This window comes from Pongo abelii, chromosome 7 (assembly GCF_028885655.2).
Source record: "Pongo abelii isolate AG06213 chromosome 7, NHGRI_mPonAbe1-v2.0_pri, whole genome shotgun sequence".
Lineage (NCBI taxonomy): Eukaryota > Metazoa > Chordata > Mammalia > Primates > Hominidae > Pongo > Pongo abelii.
The window spans coordinates 32220058-32238980 of record NC_071992.2 but is presented as its reverse complement, the minus strand read 5'-3'; the positions used below and the strand labels follow the sequence as shown (position 1 = coordinate 32238980).

Below are 18923 nucleotides of genomic sequence, written 5' to 3'. Positions count from 1 at the left end.
TTTCGATAAAGGCAAACTATTTCAGGGCTTTACATGAACAATAACGCTTACTCTTTATCTCAGCCCTATATGAGAAATTTCCTAATTTATAAGACTAAAAATTAATCCATTAGGCGTGGGGAGGGAGGAAAGGTATTTACGGCAAGCATTTTTATTTTTGTTTTTGTTTTTTTTTTTTGAGACAGAATTTCGTTCTTGTTGCCCAGGCTGCAGTACGATGGCGTGATCTTGGCTCACCGCAACCTCCACCTCCCGGGTTCAAGCGATTCTTCTGCCTCAGCCTCCCAAGTAGCTGGGATTACAGGCATGTGCCACCATGTCCAGCTAATTTTGTATTTTTAGTAGAGATGGGGGTTTATCCATGTTGGCCAGGCTGGTCTCAAACTCCTGACCTCAGGTGATCCACCCGCCTCGGCCTCCCAAAGTGCTGGGATTACAGGCATGAGCCACCCCGCCCGGCCACGGCAAGACTATGATTGTGATGTCAATTTGGAAAGTACAGGGCTTGTTAGTTACGTGGTGAGATTTCAGAGTACTGGTTTAAGGGAGGAGGGACCCAGGTCAATCTGCTGCATTTCCACGCCTGAGTCTCCTGCACTGAGCAGCACCCAGGCTTTGCCTGGGCTGACTTTAGTACCAGTAGATGGAAAAATAACACTTTTCTTTGGGAGGCTAAGGCAGGCAGATCACCTAAGGTCGGGAGTTCGAGACCTGCCTGACCAACACGGAGAAACCCCATCTCTACTAAAAATACAAAATGAGCCGGGCGTGGTGGTGCATGCCTGTAGTCCCAGCTACTCGGGAGGCTGAGGCAGGAGAATCGCTTGAATCCAGGAGGTGGAGGTTGCACTGAGCTGAGATCGTGCCACTGAACTCCAGCCTGGGCAACAAGAGCAAAACTCCGTCTCAAAAAAAGAAGGAAAAATAACACTTTTTCATTGACTTCAAGGTAAGCTCACACCAATAGGATTCCTCTATCCGTCTAATCACAACCCAAGATATTAGAAGAGAAATTCTCTTGTTGATTAAAGGCCAGTGGGGTTTAATGGAATGTAGAAGAGGGGACAGTTAATGGTTAAAATATCTTGGATGTACATTTACCAAAATCAGAAACTCACAGTATTCCAAAGCCCCACAGCACTTCTGAGTCTTTGCTCCCTCCCTACTGGCTTTTGTTTTTGTTTTGAAGATACAGAGTCAGCAGGCTGGGTGCACTATGACCAAATGGCAACAGATGCTAGTCTTGCAAAGGGCAAGAACTTCCCTTTGATGATCTAAGAACATGGAGAGAATGGACAAACATGCCTGCTCAGGACATTTTCACTTTGATTCGGGGTTAACCATCAGTTACATGAATACCAAGAGCTTTGGAAAAAGCAGTTCCTGCACCCAATAAAATCAGACATGCTACATTCCTGAATCCATCTCGACCACAAATGATCCCAGGAAACGTGTCTCCCCTGCGTATGTTGTCTTATTTGCCATGCTTTAGAAGGCTGATACACAAATAGTTCTTAATGCACGGGATCTGAGAACCATTCTTCTGACTCTCAATATTGCATGGTGGCAAGCAGCTTAGAGAATGGATCACACTTTTTTTTAAAATCTTTTATTTTAAAAATACAAGCAATGTGGCCGGGTGTGGTGGCTCATGCCTGTAATCCCAGTGCTTTGGGAGGCCAAGGCAGGCAGATCACCTGAGGTCAGGAGTTTGAGATCAGCCTGGTCAACATAGTGAAACCCCATCTCTACTAAAAATACAAAAATTAGCTGAGTGTGGTGGCAGGCGCCTGTAGTCCCAGGTACTTGGGAGGCTGAGGCAGGAGAATCGCTTGAACCCGGGAGACAGAGGTTGCAGTGAGCTGGGATCACGCCACTGCATTCCAGCCTGGGCGACAGAGACAGAGCGAGACTCTGTCTCAACAACAACAACAAAAATACAAGCAATGTTACCACAGATAATAACAGGAAAATAACTGATACTTTCAGAATGAAAAACATATGCCAATCGTATACCATATACAACCTCCTCTAAATGAATCTGATATATATTTCCATATTTGTAAATTGGTATCTTACCAATTGTTACAATGTTATACATTAACCTTTCTCAAATTAGGAGTTTAAACAATGTATTAAGAAAATGAGGGCCGGGCATGGTGGCTCAGGCCTGTAATCCCAGCACTTTGGGAGGCTGGGGAGGGGGCGGGGAATCACTTGAGGTCAGGAGTTCAAGACCAGCCTGGCCAACATGGTGAAACCCCGTCTCTACTAAAAATACAAAAAAAGTAGCCAGGTGTGGTGGCATGTGCCTGTAATTCCAGCTACTCGGGAGGCTGAAGCAGGAGAACAGCTTGAACCCCGGAGGCGGAGGTTGCAGTGAGCTGAAATCGCACCACTGCATTCCAGCCTGGGCAATAGAGCAAGACTTCATCTCAAAAAAAAAAAAAAAGAAAAGAAAAAAGAAATGAAGAAAACCAGCTGGGTGCGGTGACTCACATGTGTAATCCTAGCACTTTGGGAGGCTGAGGCAGGCAGATCACCTGAGATCAGGAGTTCAAGACCAGCCTGACCAACATAGTGAAACTCCGTCTTTACTAAAAATACAAAAATTAGCTGGGTGCGGTGGCAGGAGCCTGTCGTCCCAGCTACTTGGGAGGCTGAGGCAGGACAATCACTTCAACCTGGGAGGCGGAGGCTGCAGTGAGCCAAGATCACACCACTGCACTCCAGCCTGGGCAACACAGCGACAGTGTCTCAAAAAAAAAAAAAAAAAAAAAATGAAGAAAACCTACCAACACTTCAGACACTGGGATTTTCAGTGAGAATAATTTTTCCCTATCAACTCTGGAACTTACAATGATCACATCTCTTTTGAATACTGCATTGCTGGCTTCATATCTAAGATAAAGAGTCTTCCAAGCCTTTAATATATAAACAAAACCCTTTCATAATGGGATCTGAGTGGCAGCTTTAATCTTATCTTTAATTCTGTAAAGCATCTGGTGCTGTGGAGTAAATAAACCAGACCCCTACCCTCAACACACAGTCCCCATCAAACACATGAGCCAGCCTTTCTAAAAATATAGTTACAATGAAAAGCCTACAAACAGTGGTGGTGTAACAAACAATGCTTTTTCTTAGAAAAGATGTTTGTCGTTTTCAAGTGTTCTGAAAATGAAGTAAACCACAAAACCATTTTCAAGACGTGTGTTTCTAATTATTAGTGAGATTTATATTCCTTGAAAAAAAAAAAAAAACAGCAGTGTCCCTGGAAGAGCAGAGAAGTTCATTGCTCCAAGACAGCAAGAATTTATAATGGCAAAATAATTTTGATAAGACCTATCCCCTTTTCTAGCATTTTAAATTTGGGATCTCCTTGCACAAATACTGATACAATGAATGGTCACTTTGAAGTGAGGAGAGGCGGGAACATTCCACTGCAGGGCAAGGCTCAACATTTCTTCATCACAGACCCACTACCTCACACAGCAATGATTACTAATTCCCTCTTCAGCTTAGATTGAGAAAAGAAGTTGATAGCAACATAAAAGGTGAGGCAAAATTAATGTAAGTAGAGTTTATTTTGGCCAAGCTTGAAGACTGCAACCCAGGGGCTTATGCATTCCAATTAAAAAGCAGTTACAAGTGGCTTTTTAAAGGCAAAAAAAAAGGAGCAGGGACAAGGGAGTGGGCTGATATAAAGTTGTTTACCAGGAATTCTCATTGGTTTACACAAATTATACTGATCAGTGATTGGCTATATACATTGTTAAACTATAGAGTGAGTTACACTGTCCAGTGCAGCATTATTAGGTTAATTTATAGCTACTTGTAGCAACAGCAAGCAGTGAAAACAGAGAGGTGAATATATAGCTCAAGGGGGGAGTAGGACGTGACTGTGGTCTCATTTGAAAGTCCCTCTGGACCTGATCATTTAAAAGGACTTGCATTCCTCAAAGTTCATTTTCTCATTAACACAGTAATTCAAATCTTTGATTTATTTACTGGGTATTTATTAGCAAATCATAACACTCTAACTTCTACCTATGGATAAACAGATCATAAAGATATATATGATAAATCGATCATAAACATATATATGGGCCAGGCACTGTAATCTCAGCACTTTCGGAGGCCGAGGCAGGCGGATCACTTGAGATCAGCAGAGTTCGAGACCAGCCTGGCCAACACAGTGAAACCTCGTCTCTACTAAAAATAAAAAAAATTAGCTGGGCATGGTGGCAGGCACCTGTAATTCCAGCTAATCAGGATGCTGAGTCAGGAGAATCACTTGAACCCAGGAGGCAGAGGTTATAGTGAGCTGAGATCACACCACTGCACTCCAGCCTGGGTGACAGAGCGAGACTCCGTCTTGAGAAAAAAAAACAAAAGATATAAATGACAAATAGATCCTGCAAAACCCCTCTCATACTTTCCTCATTTTGTATTTATTTCTGCATTCTGTTGATCACGAGCTTTTTCAAGCAAATTCTGAAAGCCCAGGTTAAAGCTGAACATCACATTGGGTATCGTTCTGCCCAACCTGGTTCTTTCTTTCCTCTAGGGGACTTGAAGCCACGCACTCCTGAAGAACCACCACCTCAGCTCCTAGGGTCTTTTTTGCACTTCTTTGGATCGCACAGTAAGTGTTCCCTGGCATTAGATACTTGGGAGGGCGTGCAAGGAGAGAATGTTCTCCATTCTCCCTTCCCCCATTAGAATGGCTAATGCAGAGATTCATTTCCTAGCTCTGGTTTTCTGCATAACCCCTCCTCAAAACACAAAGACTCAGGATAGGCCTTAAAGAGTCCTTTTGTTTAGAAAGGGTCATTTCCTGCTGTTCTCTCACATCCAGAGACTCCCACCCAGTTCCCAAGGAGAGGCACTCATTTGCTTAGGAAAAAACAAAACAATTTCAGGTAAGAAAAGCAGTCTTAAGAAAATCATTTCAAATATACAGGAAAGAGTTTCCAAAGTCTAGTGCTTCACTAATTTTTCCTTATTTTGCTAGAATCGTAATTTAACAAAACAGAGGCAAGGTCTAAGGGTTTTCACTTAAAAGGCTTAAAATTAAAACCATTCCCCCCAAACAGCCCACCCTGGATGTGTCTTGGCACGCCACGGCAGCTTTCTGCATCACAATGGGGAAACGGAAAGTGGTATGCAAGTGGAAAAATGAGATTTATGGTTCTTTTAATGCACAACAGGCGTTGTCTATACAATCCCTACCTTTTAGTTAAGGAAACAGGTTAAAATGACTTGTCAAAGACAAGCAGCTTCAGTGGCTTGTCTTAGGTCCCTTAGAAACAAAGAGATAATGAGATAATAAGAGAGAAAACAAAGAATACTCATGAATTGACTGGTCAAGAAATAACTTCTATAAGGATTTACATACTATTGGTTCTAAGACTATCAGGTAATGGACGATGGTTAAGTTAACCAAGTTTGTTGAAGGTCAAGCGTGACATAAATGCTATAAATGAGGATAATCCAATGGTCTGCATTTTCATCAATGCACTAACTAGTCTGCTGCTCAACTAACAGGTGACTTGTTAGCCTGATGCCCTATGTAATGATGACTTACATTTCTTTCATCCTGAAATGTCATCTGGTCTGCTTTACAATGAATAGAAACAGCTCCTGAGTCTGTGAGGCTGACACGTGGGCATAAATTGTTGCTGTGAGGTGGCCCCATAAGGGCTCACAAGACAGATTAGAAGGTCCTTCATGGCTACACATATAGATGGCTTAAAGGCTGGATTCTTCCAGCTAAAGCCAGCATTACGCTGAGCTTCAGATCTTTTTCTTCTTGTAGGCAAATTGAGGACGGTATATTGAGCTGGAGGCTAGACCCAGTCAGAGGATCAGAAGTGCTAAGTCTATCTCCAAATCAATTCCACCTGGGTTATTAAATTAACCCTAACAACCTAACAGTCACATCTGCAAAACAGGAATCAAATTCACCTTGCCCTACTGGTACTTACGCATTCCCTACACGCCAGGCCCACATCCCTCTCCTCGTTCTGTGGAATTAATAGGTTTCCCATTCTAAGTGGACAAAAGGGAAGGATTCGTTTATGTGTGGAAAACTGCTGCATACCCCCACAAGGGCTCTTATTACTTACCGTCTGAATATTTCCAGCTTAAAAGGGTGTGAGATGATAACTGCGGTTTTGTATGTAATAAAGTGGGGATGAGGATCAGAAGTGATCATCTTCAAGGCAGAAATATAAAGTTTAATCTGAAAACTGCTGAAAAAGGTTTATGATACAGTGTATCAGACAGGCTTTGGCATTTGTCAAGCAGATTTACATTCTAGTCAATTCACAAAAAAACTTATTGGACAGTTCTGGGCATTGTCCTAGGCATCTGAGGTTTGTACAGTGTTAAACAAGGCAGGCAGTCTCTGCTGCCAGGGGTACCAAATAAGTACAATAAGCATATAAGGCAATGTCAGGAGGTAAGAAGTACTATTTGGAAAATTAAAGGTTGGGAATATAGGGCTACTTTAAACTTGGAGGTCAAAGGTCTCTCTGGGGTGACATCTGAATTGAGATCTAAATGAATGGCAAGGATGAGGCTGATAACGTCTGAGTGTAGGGCTTTCCGGGCATACAGAATGGCTTGCACAAAGGCCCTGAGGCAGGAACAAGTTTGGCAAGTTGGAGACACCTAACCAAAGCCCAGGCAGCTGGAGCATAATGAATGAGGCTGTGATTCTTGGCAGATGAGGTCAGAGAAACCAGCAGGGCCCGGATCACATGAACCTCATATGCCACTGGAGAATTTTAAGCTCCTATCCACCAGCTGTAAAACCTCAGACCAATTACTTAATCTCTCAGAGCCTCAGCTTTCTTATCCCAAAACATGGGATGGCAACACTTCATATGGTTTGTCAAAGAGCAATGTTAAAAGCAGAGTAGACACCAGCTCCATAAATGTTTAATCAATCCATTAATATGCAAAATCCATTACGTGCTTTTACAGGTTTGATTACATCTGGATATGCACCTGGTGTTTTTTTTTTTTTTTTTTTTTTTGAGACAGAGTCTCACTCTGTCCAGGCTGGAGTGCAGTGGTGCGATCATGGCTCACAGCAGCCTCGACCTCCCGAGCTCAGGCAATCCTCCCACCTCAGCCTCCTAAGTAGCTGGGACTACAGGCACACGCCACCACGTCTGGCTAATTTTTTTGTAGAGATGAAGTTTTGCCGTGTTGCCCAGGCTGGTCTCGAACTCCTGGGCTCAACTGATCTGCCTGCCTGCCTCAGCCTCCTAAAGTGCCAGCCTCATGAAGTGCTAAGCGTGAGCCACCTGGCCCAGCCACTGCACCTGATCTTCAATTCTCCCACTGATTTTCTTAAGCATATTAGGAAAAGTAAGATTGAAAAGAAAATTTGTGCAACAAAAATGGTCTCGTCTATAATTCCAGCACTTTGGGAGGCCGAGGCGGGAGGATCGCTTGAACCCAGGAGTTTTAAGACCAGCCTGGGCAACACCACAAGACTCCATCTCAAATAAAAACAGGTTAAAAAAAAAAAAAAAAAAGAAAGAAAAATAAATTTTAAAAATGGTCTCAGGATTCACTCTAACAATTCTTTTGCTTATTACTGGGAAAAGTCTTGGAGGTCCTAGAAAAAGAATTTGGCTTGGGAAGGTAAGAGGAGAGCAGTGGATGATCCGGTCTGGGAGTAGCTGACTAGATTCCAGCCCTTTGCTGATTTTCTTCCTTCTACTCAGATAAGCTAGACCCTGAGGGGCAGCAAGTACCAGTGGTTTCAGTCCCCTGTCACCAGGCATCCTGCAGCAGGCACAGGACGGAAGTACATGTCCTCACTCCCACCTCCCCAAACACATCCTGCCTGGCTGGGAGGGATACTGTATTTAAAAACAGATGCCTCTTTGGAAACTCACACATTTTAAGTCCCGTAAATCACACATGCTGGGTAAAGTAATTACACTTTTGTAGCACTTCCCCTGAGCATAAAGGAAATTCTGCTACTTCTGTAATTAGATAGCACTTTCTGTGTACACTTTCTCCCGGGGGGGCCTCCACTGTCTATCCTATAGGTGGGCGTAAGAAGAATTTTCACAAAACAGGATCCCGCGGATTCAAGAAAAAAAAAAAATTGGGTAGTCTTTAGGATTTCTCTTAGAACAACGTTGGCCACTGCCAGCCTATCTACCCTGGTGACACGAGAATCTGGGAAAATCAAGAGGAACGTCACAAAAAAATCAACTCATGAGAAATAAAAAGTTAATTAAAAGTAAAGTTGTCCTATAACTTATTTGCAGAGGTTGGTGAGCCAGACCTCATTTTGGAGATTCTCAGATGTCTCATACCTTTGCAAAACCCTAAAGGCTGACAGAATGGAACTGCCTAAGCATTCCCTTTGCATTTTAAATTTGTGTAACAATACTGTATTACAACCTGGAATTTGAATCCACCTTCCTGGTGTGACTGGCATTTATTACTGCCATTTCCTTTTTCTCTTTAGCATTTACACAATATGCACCATCACCATAATAGGTGCAGTAGAGTTAAAACCTAAGAGAAATACAAATGCAAGTTGTTTTCTTTTTAAGTTCCTGGACTACTTTGAGCTGACACTTAGCTGGGTTGAAAAAGGCAGCAAACTTTTAAAGTATAAATTGAATAAAATGAAAATATGGCCGGGCATGGTGGCTCATGCCTGTAATCCCAGCACTTTGGCAGGCCGAGGTGGGTGGATCACCTGAGGTCAAGAGTTTGAGACAAACCTGACCAATATGGTTAAACCCCTGTCTCTACTAAAAATACAAAAATTAGCCAGGTATGGTGGCGTGTGCCTGTAGTCCCAGCTACTTGGGAGGCTAAGGCAGCAGAATTGCTTGAACCCAGGCAGTGGAGGTTGCAGTGAGATGGCGCCACTGCACTCCAGGCTGAGTGACAGCGCAAGACTCCGTCTCAAAGAAAAAAAAAAAAAAGAAAATGAAAATATGACCCACAGATTAGATGTCTTTGGGCTGCTGGCCAAAGGCTCATCCTACTCTTCCTTTTCCCCAATAAAGTCAAAAAAGATAAAAGCAACTTGGAAATTTTATCCTGTAAAAAAACTCACGCCTCTCCAGATTTTATGGTAGCTTGATCTTCCCTTTTAGGTGCAGGGTTGGCAAATGAAGAGTTGGAGAAGTAAAAGCCTGGGAATTAATGGCAAGTTTGGGAGGTTTATAGACAGGTTCCTGAGTTTTGATTAAAGCAAAAAAAAAAAGCATATGAGAAAGACTATATATCAGATTTTTCTAAGCTCCCCCTCAGGCTTTCCAATGGCTAAGTATACCAAACCCTTTAAAAACAGGCAGATTATATGTAATACATTTTTATGTTCCTAAATTTAAGTTTCCATTTTTCTTGATTATTTTCAATTCTCTCCCCTTCCCAAACACTTTTTAACATGACTCCAAATTTTCACTAAATTTTGTATCTCTTTCCTTGCTAACCCTCACAAGGTTTCCTAGAAAGTAGGAATTCCATTTTCTGGGCACTCACTCCCATTATGCACGCTTTCAATTATCAGCTCTATGTTCTTGAATTGTTCTGAAAATCCCATTTCAAGATCAGACCTCTCCTCTGCACCCCAGACTCAATAACATCTTCATCTCCTAGGTACCTTCTTTTCGTACCCTTTCCACATCTCTATTTTCTATTTCTACAAATACAACTGTCACTTAGCTAGTCACCCGAAGGAGAAACCCAAGAGGCTGCTAGGCTGTCTCCTCACCTTCTCTCCCGCACATCTGACAGTTATCTAGGCCCTGAACACCTGGCATCTCTGCCTCAGCTGCCACTGCCAGGCTGCTGCCTCACTTTGAGACCAGGACTCTTGTAGCAGAAACCTCACTGCAAGAATGGTTCTCAACAACTTTTCCAAAATTCGCCACATCACCCTGCCCATTGGGACGTCCTAGATTGCTGCCTTCTGGGGCACATCCACCCCGGTGCCCCATCAGAGGACAGAGTCCAATTCCCTAATGCAGAGGCAGCTCCTCCACCCACTGTGGGCCAATGCCCCCTCCCCAGTTTCATTCTTCCTTCCCCTTCTTCTCTCCTGCCATGCCTTGCTTGCTCTTCCCCAAAAGGGTCTTCTGAAGCCTCTGTGTGTTCATTCACAGAGCGAATTCCCTGTGTAGCGCATCTTTTCCCCACTGTCTGAACCCTTTTCTCATCAGTCAAAATCTTAACTGAGATTTAGCTCATATGTCATCTTTAAAGAACAGACTCTTTAAACTTCTTTAAAGCTTTCTGTAACACAGCTCGATCCCTTCCTTGCAGGTTTGGCTGTGCTCAACTCAACTACCTCTACTTTAACCCCGGGCATGGTTATACCTGTTTGTTTATACAGGGGCATCACCATTAAACTGTGAGCAATGTTAAGACAGGAACTGCCTCTCTCAGATCTTGGCATCTCTAGAATCTGCACGTGAAGACCCTGGCTCCATAGTTTTTCAGTGCTTCAGCCCTTTCCCCATCAAAGAAGCACAATCATAATTCCTTCACCAGCTTGTTGTGAGGCTGAAATAAGATAATATATGAAGAGTGCTTGGCACATAGTAAATACTCAATAAAAGTTAGGAGATAATTATTTAATGAATAGATAAAAAGATTTCTGACAATTCTGCAGGCTAAAGATTTCAGTATTTCCTTTTTCCTGCTATCAGCAACACTGACAAGCCAAGCAGCTTTCTTCTGATACCACAGACATATCCCCTTTACTCAGCTTCACGTTTCAGATAATATCAAGGACCTCCCACCTCCACCGCCAAACATAGACAATACAGTGCAATAAAATTGTTTACAATATTCTCCTGGTACACTTTAGGGATGTCATATGGGGAGTTATCCCCATATGACAAATAAGCTCATCCCCACCAGGGGCGTGGGACTGACATCTTCATACCAACATAGCATCCATTTTAAATACCTGGTCCCAGATGGCCTCAAGCCCACTGAGCTATGCAGCCACTTCTGCACCAGCTATTAAGGTTCATTCTCCTCATTCCTTCCTAAGGTTTTTTCTTTGACCAAAGCAAGCACTGTTCAAGAGGAACATTTGCATTCCCTTTCCCCTACCCCCAGGCAGACACTAAGGTGCCAAATGAAACTGAACACAAACATTCCAAAGTGGCTGTCACACAGAGCAGGCTTGTTTGGGAATACAGGGAGTCCGTGCTCTTCCACCTAACCAAGGCTTCTGGAAGCCCTCGTCCAAAAGGTCAAATGGAATTCCACAGCAGAAACCAAATTCTAATGGTGAAAACCCAAATGCACCTTGGGACAAGCAGTCCCACACCGACAGTGGCTATCTGATGGACCAGGCAGGCTCACCTGTGCTTGCAAATGGAGGTTCCTGATGACAAAGGGATGGAAGTAATTTTCCAGCCGATCCATCCATGCCTTCTCTAATTCCCCAGTGCAGAGTGCAGAAGGGATCCTCAATATTAAACAAGTGGCTGCTTCTTATTACCTATACAAACTCATAATCACCAACCTCACCAATAAGGCTATTTCATATATATTTACAAAGAATTATATACTAGTATATATGTAAGCGTGGATGTGTGCAGAGGAGATTTACCTGGTGCTGGGGTAGGTGCTGAACATTGGGAATACTGTACAATGGCATAGACCCATACAAAATAAATAGCTGAAAAAATAATAACCAGGAGTTAAATGGACATAACAGAAAGTAACTTTTACTGAAATTCTAAGGAAAAATCATCTCTATAGGATGGGACATTCAGGTGAGGGGGATCTTGCAAAAATGTAGGCTGAAAAACTTGAATCCTGGCTTGAAAGCAGCTCAGACTAGATCAAGAGAACAGAAGAGGAAGACCTAGGCTGAAGCAAAGGGATTACAGTATACAGGTAGGTGAGGGCAATCCCGAACGCCCTGTGCGCACTTGACTTTGTGGAGTACCAAGTAGCACTGAAGGATTCGGGGCATTGGAGGGCCCAGCAGTATGGTGTTAAGGATGGACTCCGGAAGAGCATCGGAACAGGAGAGCAGCTGAAGATCACTAACACAATCAAGATAAGGGAATGAGTAAGAGAAATACTAATAGTACTAAGAAAGACTATGTCTGAGGAACAAGGCAGGCCTGATTCTCGCTGCTAGGCTTGTAAGCAAAACTAAATGTGACCAACCTCGGTTTTGTGAATATCACGATTCAAGGAAACCCTCAAAGCAAAAAGACATTTAATTCTTTTTGTTCACATGGTCATTTTTGAAAACTTAAGCACCGAAAAGCATCAGAAAGTAAATAGCAATGATCTGTAATCCACCAATCAGATACATTTTATTAATGTTTGGTTTTATGAATGACTACACATTTATTTGAGAACTGGCATCACATAGTATAAAACTTTAAAATCAGTTCTTTTCATTTAATATTACAACATGAGAATAAAAATATAGTCTTCAGAATGTCTGGAGCCACTGAAGCTCAAAGAGGTAAGGACAGGTTCTCCTCTCCAGCCTTTAGAGAGCAAGGTGGCCCTGCCAACACCCTGACTTCAGGTTTCTAACCTCCAGAACACACAGAATAGTATATAACCACATACGTGTAATACATAATAAATATGTATTTATATATAATACATAATAAATATGTATTTATATATAATACATATTTTATAATCCATGTATTTTTCTCTTTAAAAACAGAGCCTTTAGTGGCTGCATAATATTCCCTTCCGGAATTATACAATGATTTAGTTAGCAGTTTCCAATGTTAGATACAGAGTGCCTCTGAATTGTCACTGTCATAAGTCACTCTGCAAAAATCATTCCTATAAATCTTTATGATACCATTTTCTTAGGGTAAATTTCTAAAAATAAAGGTACTAAATCAAAGGGCCTGAACACATTTTGATAGTGTCACTCCTTTCTGAAAAGCTACACTAATTTACATCACCACTGCTTTATTGCCTTGTCACCAGCACTGAACACTTTTATCCTTAAAGCAAAAATTATTATGAACCTATGAAAATCATGCGGAAGCATCTCCAGAAAAGAGCTTCCACCCCTTCCAAACTACCCATCTGAAAACTAAATGCCGCTGGAAATGAAGACTGCAGATGCACACAAGGGTTTATCAGGGAAATGTTTAAACTGCTACTGGAAAAATAACTCAAAAGTTGTCACCAAATCCTATTCTACAATTGAAATATATATTTATCGCATTGGATTGGACTTGGAATAACAGAGATCCCCAATCTTGGTTAAATTGTATAAAACCATTCCATACCTTCCTGAAGTCATAATGTAGATTGACTTTAATGCTCAATGAAAATTTTAGGTGGCCACATCAAACTGACATTACCCTCTCTGTAGCAACTGTAAGAAATAATTTTCTTTACAACCCCAATATTTTGGCAAAATTAGCACTTTAAAAGAAGGAATGCAAAGTAAAGGTTTGTATTAACCTCCGAAGAACTGACTTTATATGATTTCTGCATATCTTTTTGATCAACATTCCAACACTTCCATGTTTTTTGCTTTTTTAGTTTTACTATAAGTACAAGTCAATTCAAAGCAATTTAAGGAGAAATTAACACCAGTGCTTCAATATAGTAAAAGGCCTTTTAAAGATGTCTTATAATCAGCCTGAAAAGTACTCAATGACATGGATAAAAGTAGAAATAAAAACCAAATTACATATTTAATCTAAATTTCTATGTTGAAAATTCAGTGACCAACAAATAAGTTACTTCTAGCTATAAGACAGAAAACGTCTTGATATATTTGAAAATACTTTAAACTCATAAATTATAACTGATTAAGACAAACAATTATGGATCTATTATATATCAATTTTTATAAAGTCTGATTGCACAATTAGAGAAATTCTAGGAATCATTTTACCAACTGTAAAATAAAAGAAATGATATGATACTCTAAACATATATAAACAAACCTTATAAATCTCAGTGAGATTTTGACAGCTGGTTAGTCTTTACAGGACAACTTGCTTAGGGAACACACACGTATAATACATTGTACGTGTATTACACACGTATTTAATGTAATAATACATTAAAAACCGGAAAGTTAAATGTATCATCTCTCTTACACAACTGGCTAGCCAAATCCTAAATTATTTTTCCTCAAAGTTTTCAATGCTATCCAAAGTAGAAGTATTAATACATGTTCTGCCCAAGTTCTCAAAAACTTTCAATCCTAAAAAGCTGCACAAATTCTCCTAGATCCTGAACTGTTCATTCTATACAATTAGAACCAAAGAGGCATTTCAGCACAATTATTTCAGGGTAAGCATTAGAAACTCTCAAAAGAAGCTAAAATACACTGATTGATAGAAGGAATTCGTTTCGAAACTAGAGACACAGAAAAAAACAAACTTGGATTTTACAATGTGGAGAAAGCCCAAACCACCCTCATGACCTGTGAAATAAACTACTTTCCCTTAATGATGATTGGACTCATTTTTCCACGTCAGTTCAATGGCCACCAGAAATTACAACAAAACACATTTTTCCTCTCTTGTCATTACGTGTACATATATATGTTGTTATGTGTGTGTTCTGTTTACCGGAGTCCACTGCCAAGGTTTTTAAATGTGTTTAAGAGCAAGTTGCTGATACAATGGGTGGGCAGGGAAAGGGTCAGTGTAGTGGTTTTGTGTAACGCCGGGTACATTAATGGCACTCACCAAATACTCTATTTATTTTACTTGTGGCTTTCAGGGTTAGAAAGAAAACAACAAAAAAGAGGTTAAGAGTTTTTCAAGAACAAAATATAAACCAAAAATAGGAAATTAAGGCAAAATTACCTGGATCATTCAGGCCACCTTAGTTTCTTTTCCTCAGTTTCTGACATTATAAACCCCCCTCTCTTCATGGTCTTAACTGTTTTGTACACAACCTCTCTTGGACAACTTGGGTTCTGAAATCTTCCTACCTGTCCCCTTATTTTTTACATAACAAGTGTTATGCTAAAAAGACCGACACTTTCTAGAGCCACAGGCCATTCCTACCTGAAAAGGAACGCTGTCAGATAACAGGACAAGTAAAGAGGCAGCAACTGTACTGCAATGGCCCGCGATTATACAGCGATTATTATACACAACCTCACAAGGACGGAGGAGCGTGCAGGAACAGGGCAGGCAATCCCTTGGTCCTGGCAGCTGTTAAGATGGGTCAAGCAGAAAAACGTGACTTTTCTATACTTAATTTTAATGTGGGTATGATTTTTAGGACATTGAATCTCTTTTGCTACCTACCAAAAGGGGAAAAAAAAAGTTTTCTCAACTAGGTGAATAAAGAAAGATGGTTTCATATAATATTCTAACCCTGAGAAGCAAACAGATTGCACATCTAGCTGAAATAGAAAGATTTCTGAAGCGATGATTATCTTGATATGGTAAGTGAATTAGTTAAATATAGTAATTCCTAAAAAAGCAAACTTGTCATTATTTTAAAAATTTTTTAAGTGGTAGGGAAAATAAATAGCAAAGCAGCCAGTAAAGTTCAAGAAAAAAAATCAGAACATACCATTCAACTCTCCATCGCTTTGAAAAAAGAAATGCCAGTAGCATTCCTACAATTGTAATTAGAAAACATGCAAGCAAACAACTCTTCAAATAGTCTTTTATAATAAAATAGAAAATGTCCTCGGGTGAAAAAGCAATTTTTGGCTGACTGCAATTCATCTAGGTTTTCACTACCATACAACTGGGCGACGAGTAAAATCTCCTATTTATTTTGCATTATTTGGCATAGTCTCGCTCCTCTACCTTCTCCATCTAAATAGTTACCATTTTCCAAGTGGACAATATGCAGAGAAGTTGTATATATTAATGAATTCCTCTGCCATTTTGGTTTCACTATCAAAATTGAAGTTTACACACTTCACAGTGTCTCAACAATCCTAACGCTTTAGAATCCGTTTACCTTCTGTGTTCACCTATATCAGGATGCAATACCTGTGTGAATCTTTTCGGGTCGTATTGAGACGTGCACTTTCCTGCATCTACACACACTCTCAAGTTCCTCTAGAATGTTTAAGAACTCAACTGTGTGTTAAAAAGTACGCCAGAAATAATTTCTTGGACTCCAGATAACGTACCTGCAAAAAGAGAGTCATTTGGTAGGATACCACAAATATCCTACTGAATTTTGAAACGTTTGTTCCTGAGTCCGACTCCCCTTCTGACCACATCTACTCAATTTTGTTTCCACCGAAGGAACGCTCCGCAGTCACAAAACTTTCATCATGATTACGGACGCACCACCTAAAATGCATGCTCAGAAGTCAAAGTCCTATGAAAATACCCTCGATGAGCATTTGGTGAGTCGCTGCGTTTTTAACCCTCTTACTCTGCTCCCCTCAGCTGCACGGCCCCTAAAATCACAAGCGTTCACCGCCCAGGTTCGGGGTCTTTGACTCAGCAGAGAAGAATGTGGCTGATGAGTTATCTATTAATCCAAAAAACCTCGGCTAGAAAGATATTTCACCAAGAACTTTTAACACGGAAAGGGAGGGGGCAGGGAACAGAGGTATCTTTTAACGAGAACTTTTCCCCGAGTTTCTTCTTTAAACTGCCCCCCCCTCCCGAATCCACACACAATTTCCAGCCCCGGCCCTAAGTCATGACCCTCCGAGTCCCGATCATCTGAGGTCACCCAGGAGTCAGCTCTCGGTTCCACTTTTAAATCCCGGGCAAACAAAGCTGAGCATTATACTTACAAAAGTCTCCGAAAAGTCCTTGGAGTTACGCAATTTGGGGCCCGCAGACGCGCGTGGACACAAAAACACACGCTCCCGAGATCCACCCTCCCCGGGCCACACTGCGGGGCTGCGTCCGGGGCACGGGCCATGCCCGAACCTTCCACCGCCGCGCCCCGGGCCCGCGCCCCGCCGGCCGCCCGCACTGGGTCCCGGGTCGCCCCCGCCACCACACCGAGCCACCCAGTACCTCCTCCTCCTGAAGGTTGGCCTCGCTCGGGGTGTTCTCCTTCTCGGCTTTGCCGCCGTTGTTCATCTTCCCGGTCCTTCCTCGCCGGGCCGGGCAGGGCTGGGGCGCGGGGCTGGGCGAGGGCGCGCTAGCCCACTGGAGCCTTCCCCGGGCGCCGGGGCTCCCTCGGGCGGGCGCCGCGGGCTGCGGGGCTGGAGCTGGAGCCTGGGCAGTGGCTGTCGGGCTCGGGCTGGGCTGGGGCTCCCGCGGCGAGTCTGCGACGGCGGCGGCGGGCGACTCAGGAAGTGCAAGGGAGAGACGGGGCAGGGCGCGGGCCGGGAGCGGGACACCGAGACAATCGGGCCCCGGGAGGGCGACCTGGAGAGGGAGGGCGGGAGCCAGGGGAGGAAGGAAGAAGGAAGGAAGGAAGGAAGCAAAGGATGGGGCGAGGACGCGCGTCCCAGGAGTAAGCGCGGAGAGTTGGGGCTGGGGGCTGCAGCCGCTGGAAGGAGGGGACGGGGGTGCCTAGAGAGGAGGAGGAGGAGGAGGAGGAGCGGGGCGGAGGGACGCGGGCCGCGGCTGGGACGCTGGGACCCGAGAGCCGCTGAGTGCGCGCTCCAGGAAGGCTCTGGGAAGTCCGGGATGGAAGCAGCTCCCTTTCTCTCGCCTTCCTCCCTCCCCTCTCCCCTCCCTCCTCTCCGCGCCTCTCCTCCTCCCTCCGCCCTCCCTGGACGTGGGCTGCCGGCTGCAGCGCGGAGGGACGGGGCGCGGGACGGAGCCCCCCGCGGGAGGAGGGGCCGGCGGCCGGATGGCGCGCGCCGGGGAGGGGCAGCGGGCCGCGGGCGGAAGCGGCGACCCCAGCCCCCGACTTGGCGGCTGGTCGCAGGGCGAGGGCCCGGGAGGCCGAGGGCAGGGAGGTCCGGCCCCGCCGTTCCCTCGGCCCCCGGGGGCCCCGGCGTCTGCGCGCCCCGGGACTTCGGGGACCCTGCCCCGCCGGGGCCAGGACCGGGAGCTGGGATGTGTGCGACTTTTGTTTGCCGGCTTTTTACCGAGGGATTTGCACCCCTGGCCCTAAGCCTACCCTTCCGGAGCCAGACCCGGTTCTTCCCCTGCTGCTTGAATGACAGGATGAGAACTCGAGGGACACCGGGGACAGCCCACTCCGGGCCGGCTTTTTCGGGACAGGGCTTCAAACCCATCTCCAGCGCGGGTCCTGCGACGCGCCCGGAGCCTTCCCCGCTTCGCTTCCTGGGCGTCCCGCGGCCCCCGACTCCTCTCCCAACTCTCACCAGACTGTTCTGGGATTGTTTACCTGGCCTCTCCCTCACCCTTCAGAAAGCTCCTTCCTGGAAGAAAAAAAAAAACCCTCCCTATTTATCTTTTTAATCCCACGGCTATTTAAACGAGCTAGCGGGTATATAGTAGGCACTCAATAAATATTTGTTGGCAAAGTGAATATTCCTTATTGCAGACAGAGCTGGGGGTCCGTACGGAGGAACTTCAGAGGCTGGAAGCACGCTTGAAAAAGAAAGGGGGCCTGGGCTTTGCACCAACTTCAGGATTGCGTACTTGTTTCCTCATCCGTGAAATGGGAGCAGCTGAAAGTGTCTCCTAGAGTTTTCGAGGTGATTATAGGTTGATAGAGCTATATACAGCACCCAGCGTTTATTCTTGCTTCGTTTAGGTTTACAATACATGGAAGCTAACATTATTATTAAGAAAACTTCTATTTTTCCAGGGCCTTAGAAAGCTTTTCCAATACTCGATCGTTTAAGCTTCTGGTTTTTTTTTTTTTTTTTTTTTTTTTTTTAAGAAAAATGAGGGTCTCACTTTGTTGTTCAGGGTGATCTCAAGCTCCTGGCCTCAAGTGATCCTCCCGCTTTTGGCCTCCCAAACTGATGGGATTGCAGTGTGAAACCACCGTGTTAAACTCTTAGATTTGACTGCTACAAAGGTATAAATGTGGAA

At 43.7% G+C, this 18923-nt stretch overlaps 1 protein-coding gene and 1 long non-coding RNA gene across 8 annotated transcripts in view; one reads left to right on the top strand and one right to left on the bottom strand.

Moving 5' to 3' along the window:
- Window positions 1-17729, bottom strand: part of RBPMS (RNA binding protein, mRNA processing factor) — a 184465-nt gene extending 166736 nt beyond the window's left edge. For 2 of the 7 annotated variants that reach the window (XR_010140972.1, XM_009243674.4), the window contains exon 1: window positions 16977-17612. Coding sequence is in view for 3 of the 7 variants with exons in the window: in XM_009243674.4 (XP_009241949.1) it covers window positions 16977-17042 (66 nt within the window). In the remaining 4 variants the exon portion in view is untranslated. Of the gene's footprint in view, window positions 1-14831; window positions 15421-16976 lie in introns of those variants that run through there. The other 5 variants (XM_054561397.2, XM_054561400.2, XR_010140974.1 and 2 more) reach the window with 4 other exon arrangements.
- On the top strand, window positions 523-10581 carry LOC129060940 (uncharacterized). Its single transcript, XR_008527849.1, has 3 exons — window positions 523-949; window positions 4568-4645; window positions 10315-10581. It is a non-coding gene; the product is annotated as an uncharacterized LOC129060940 (long non-coding RNA).
- Window positions 17730-18923: the final 1194 nt, after the last annotated feature.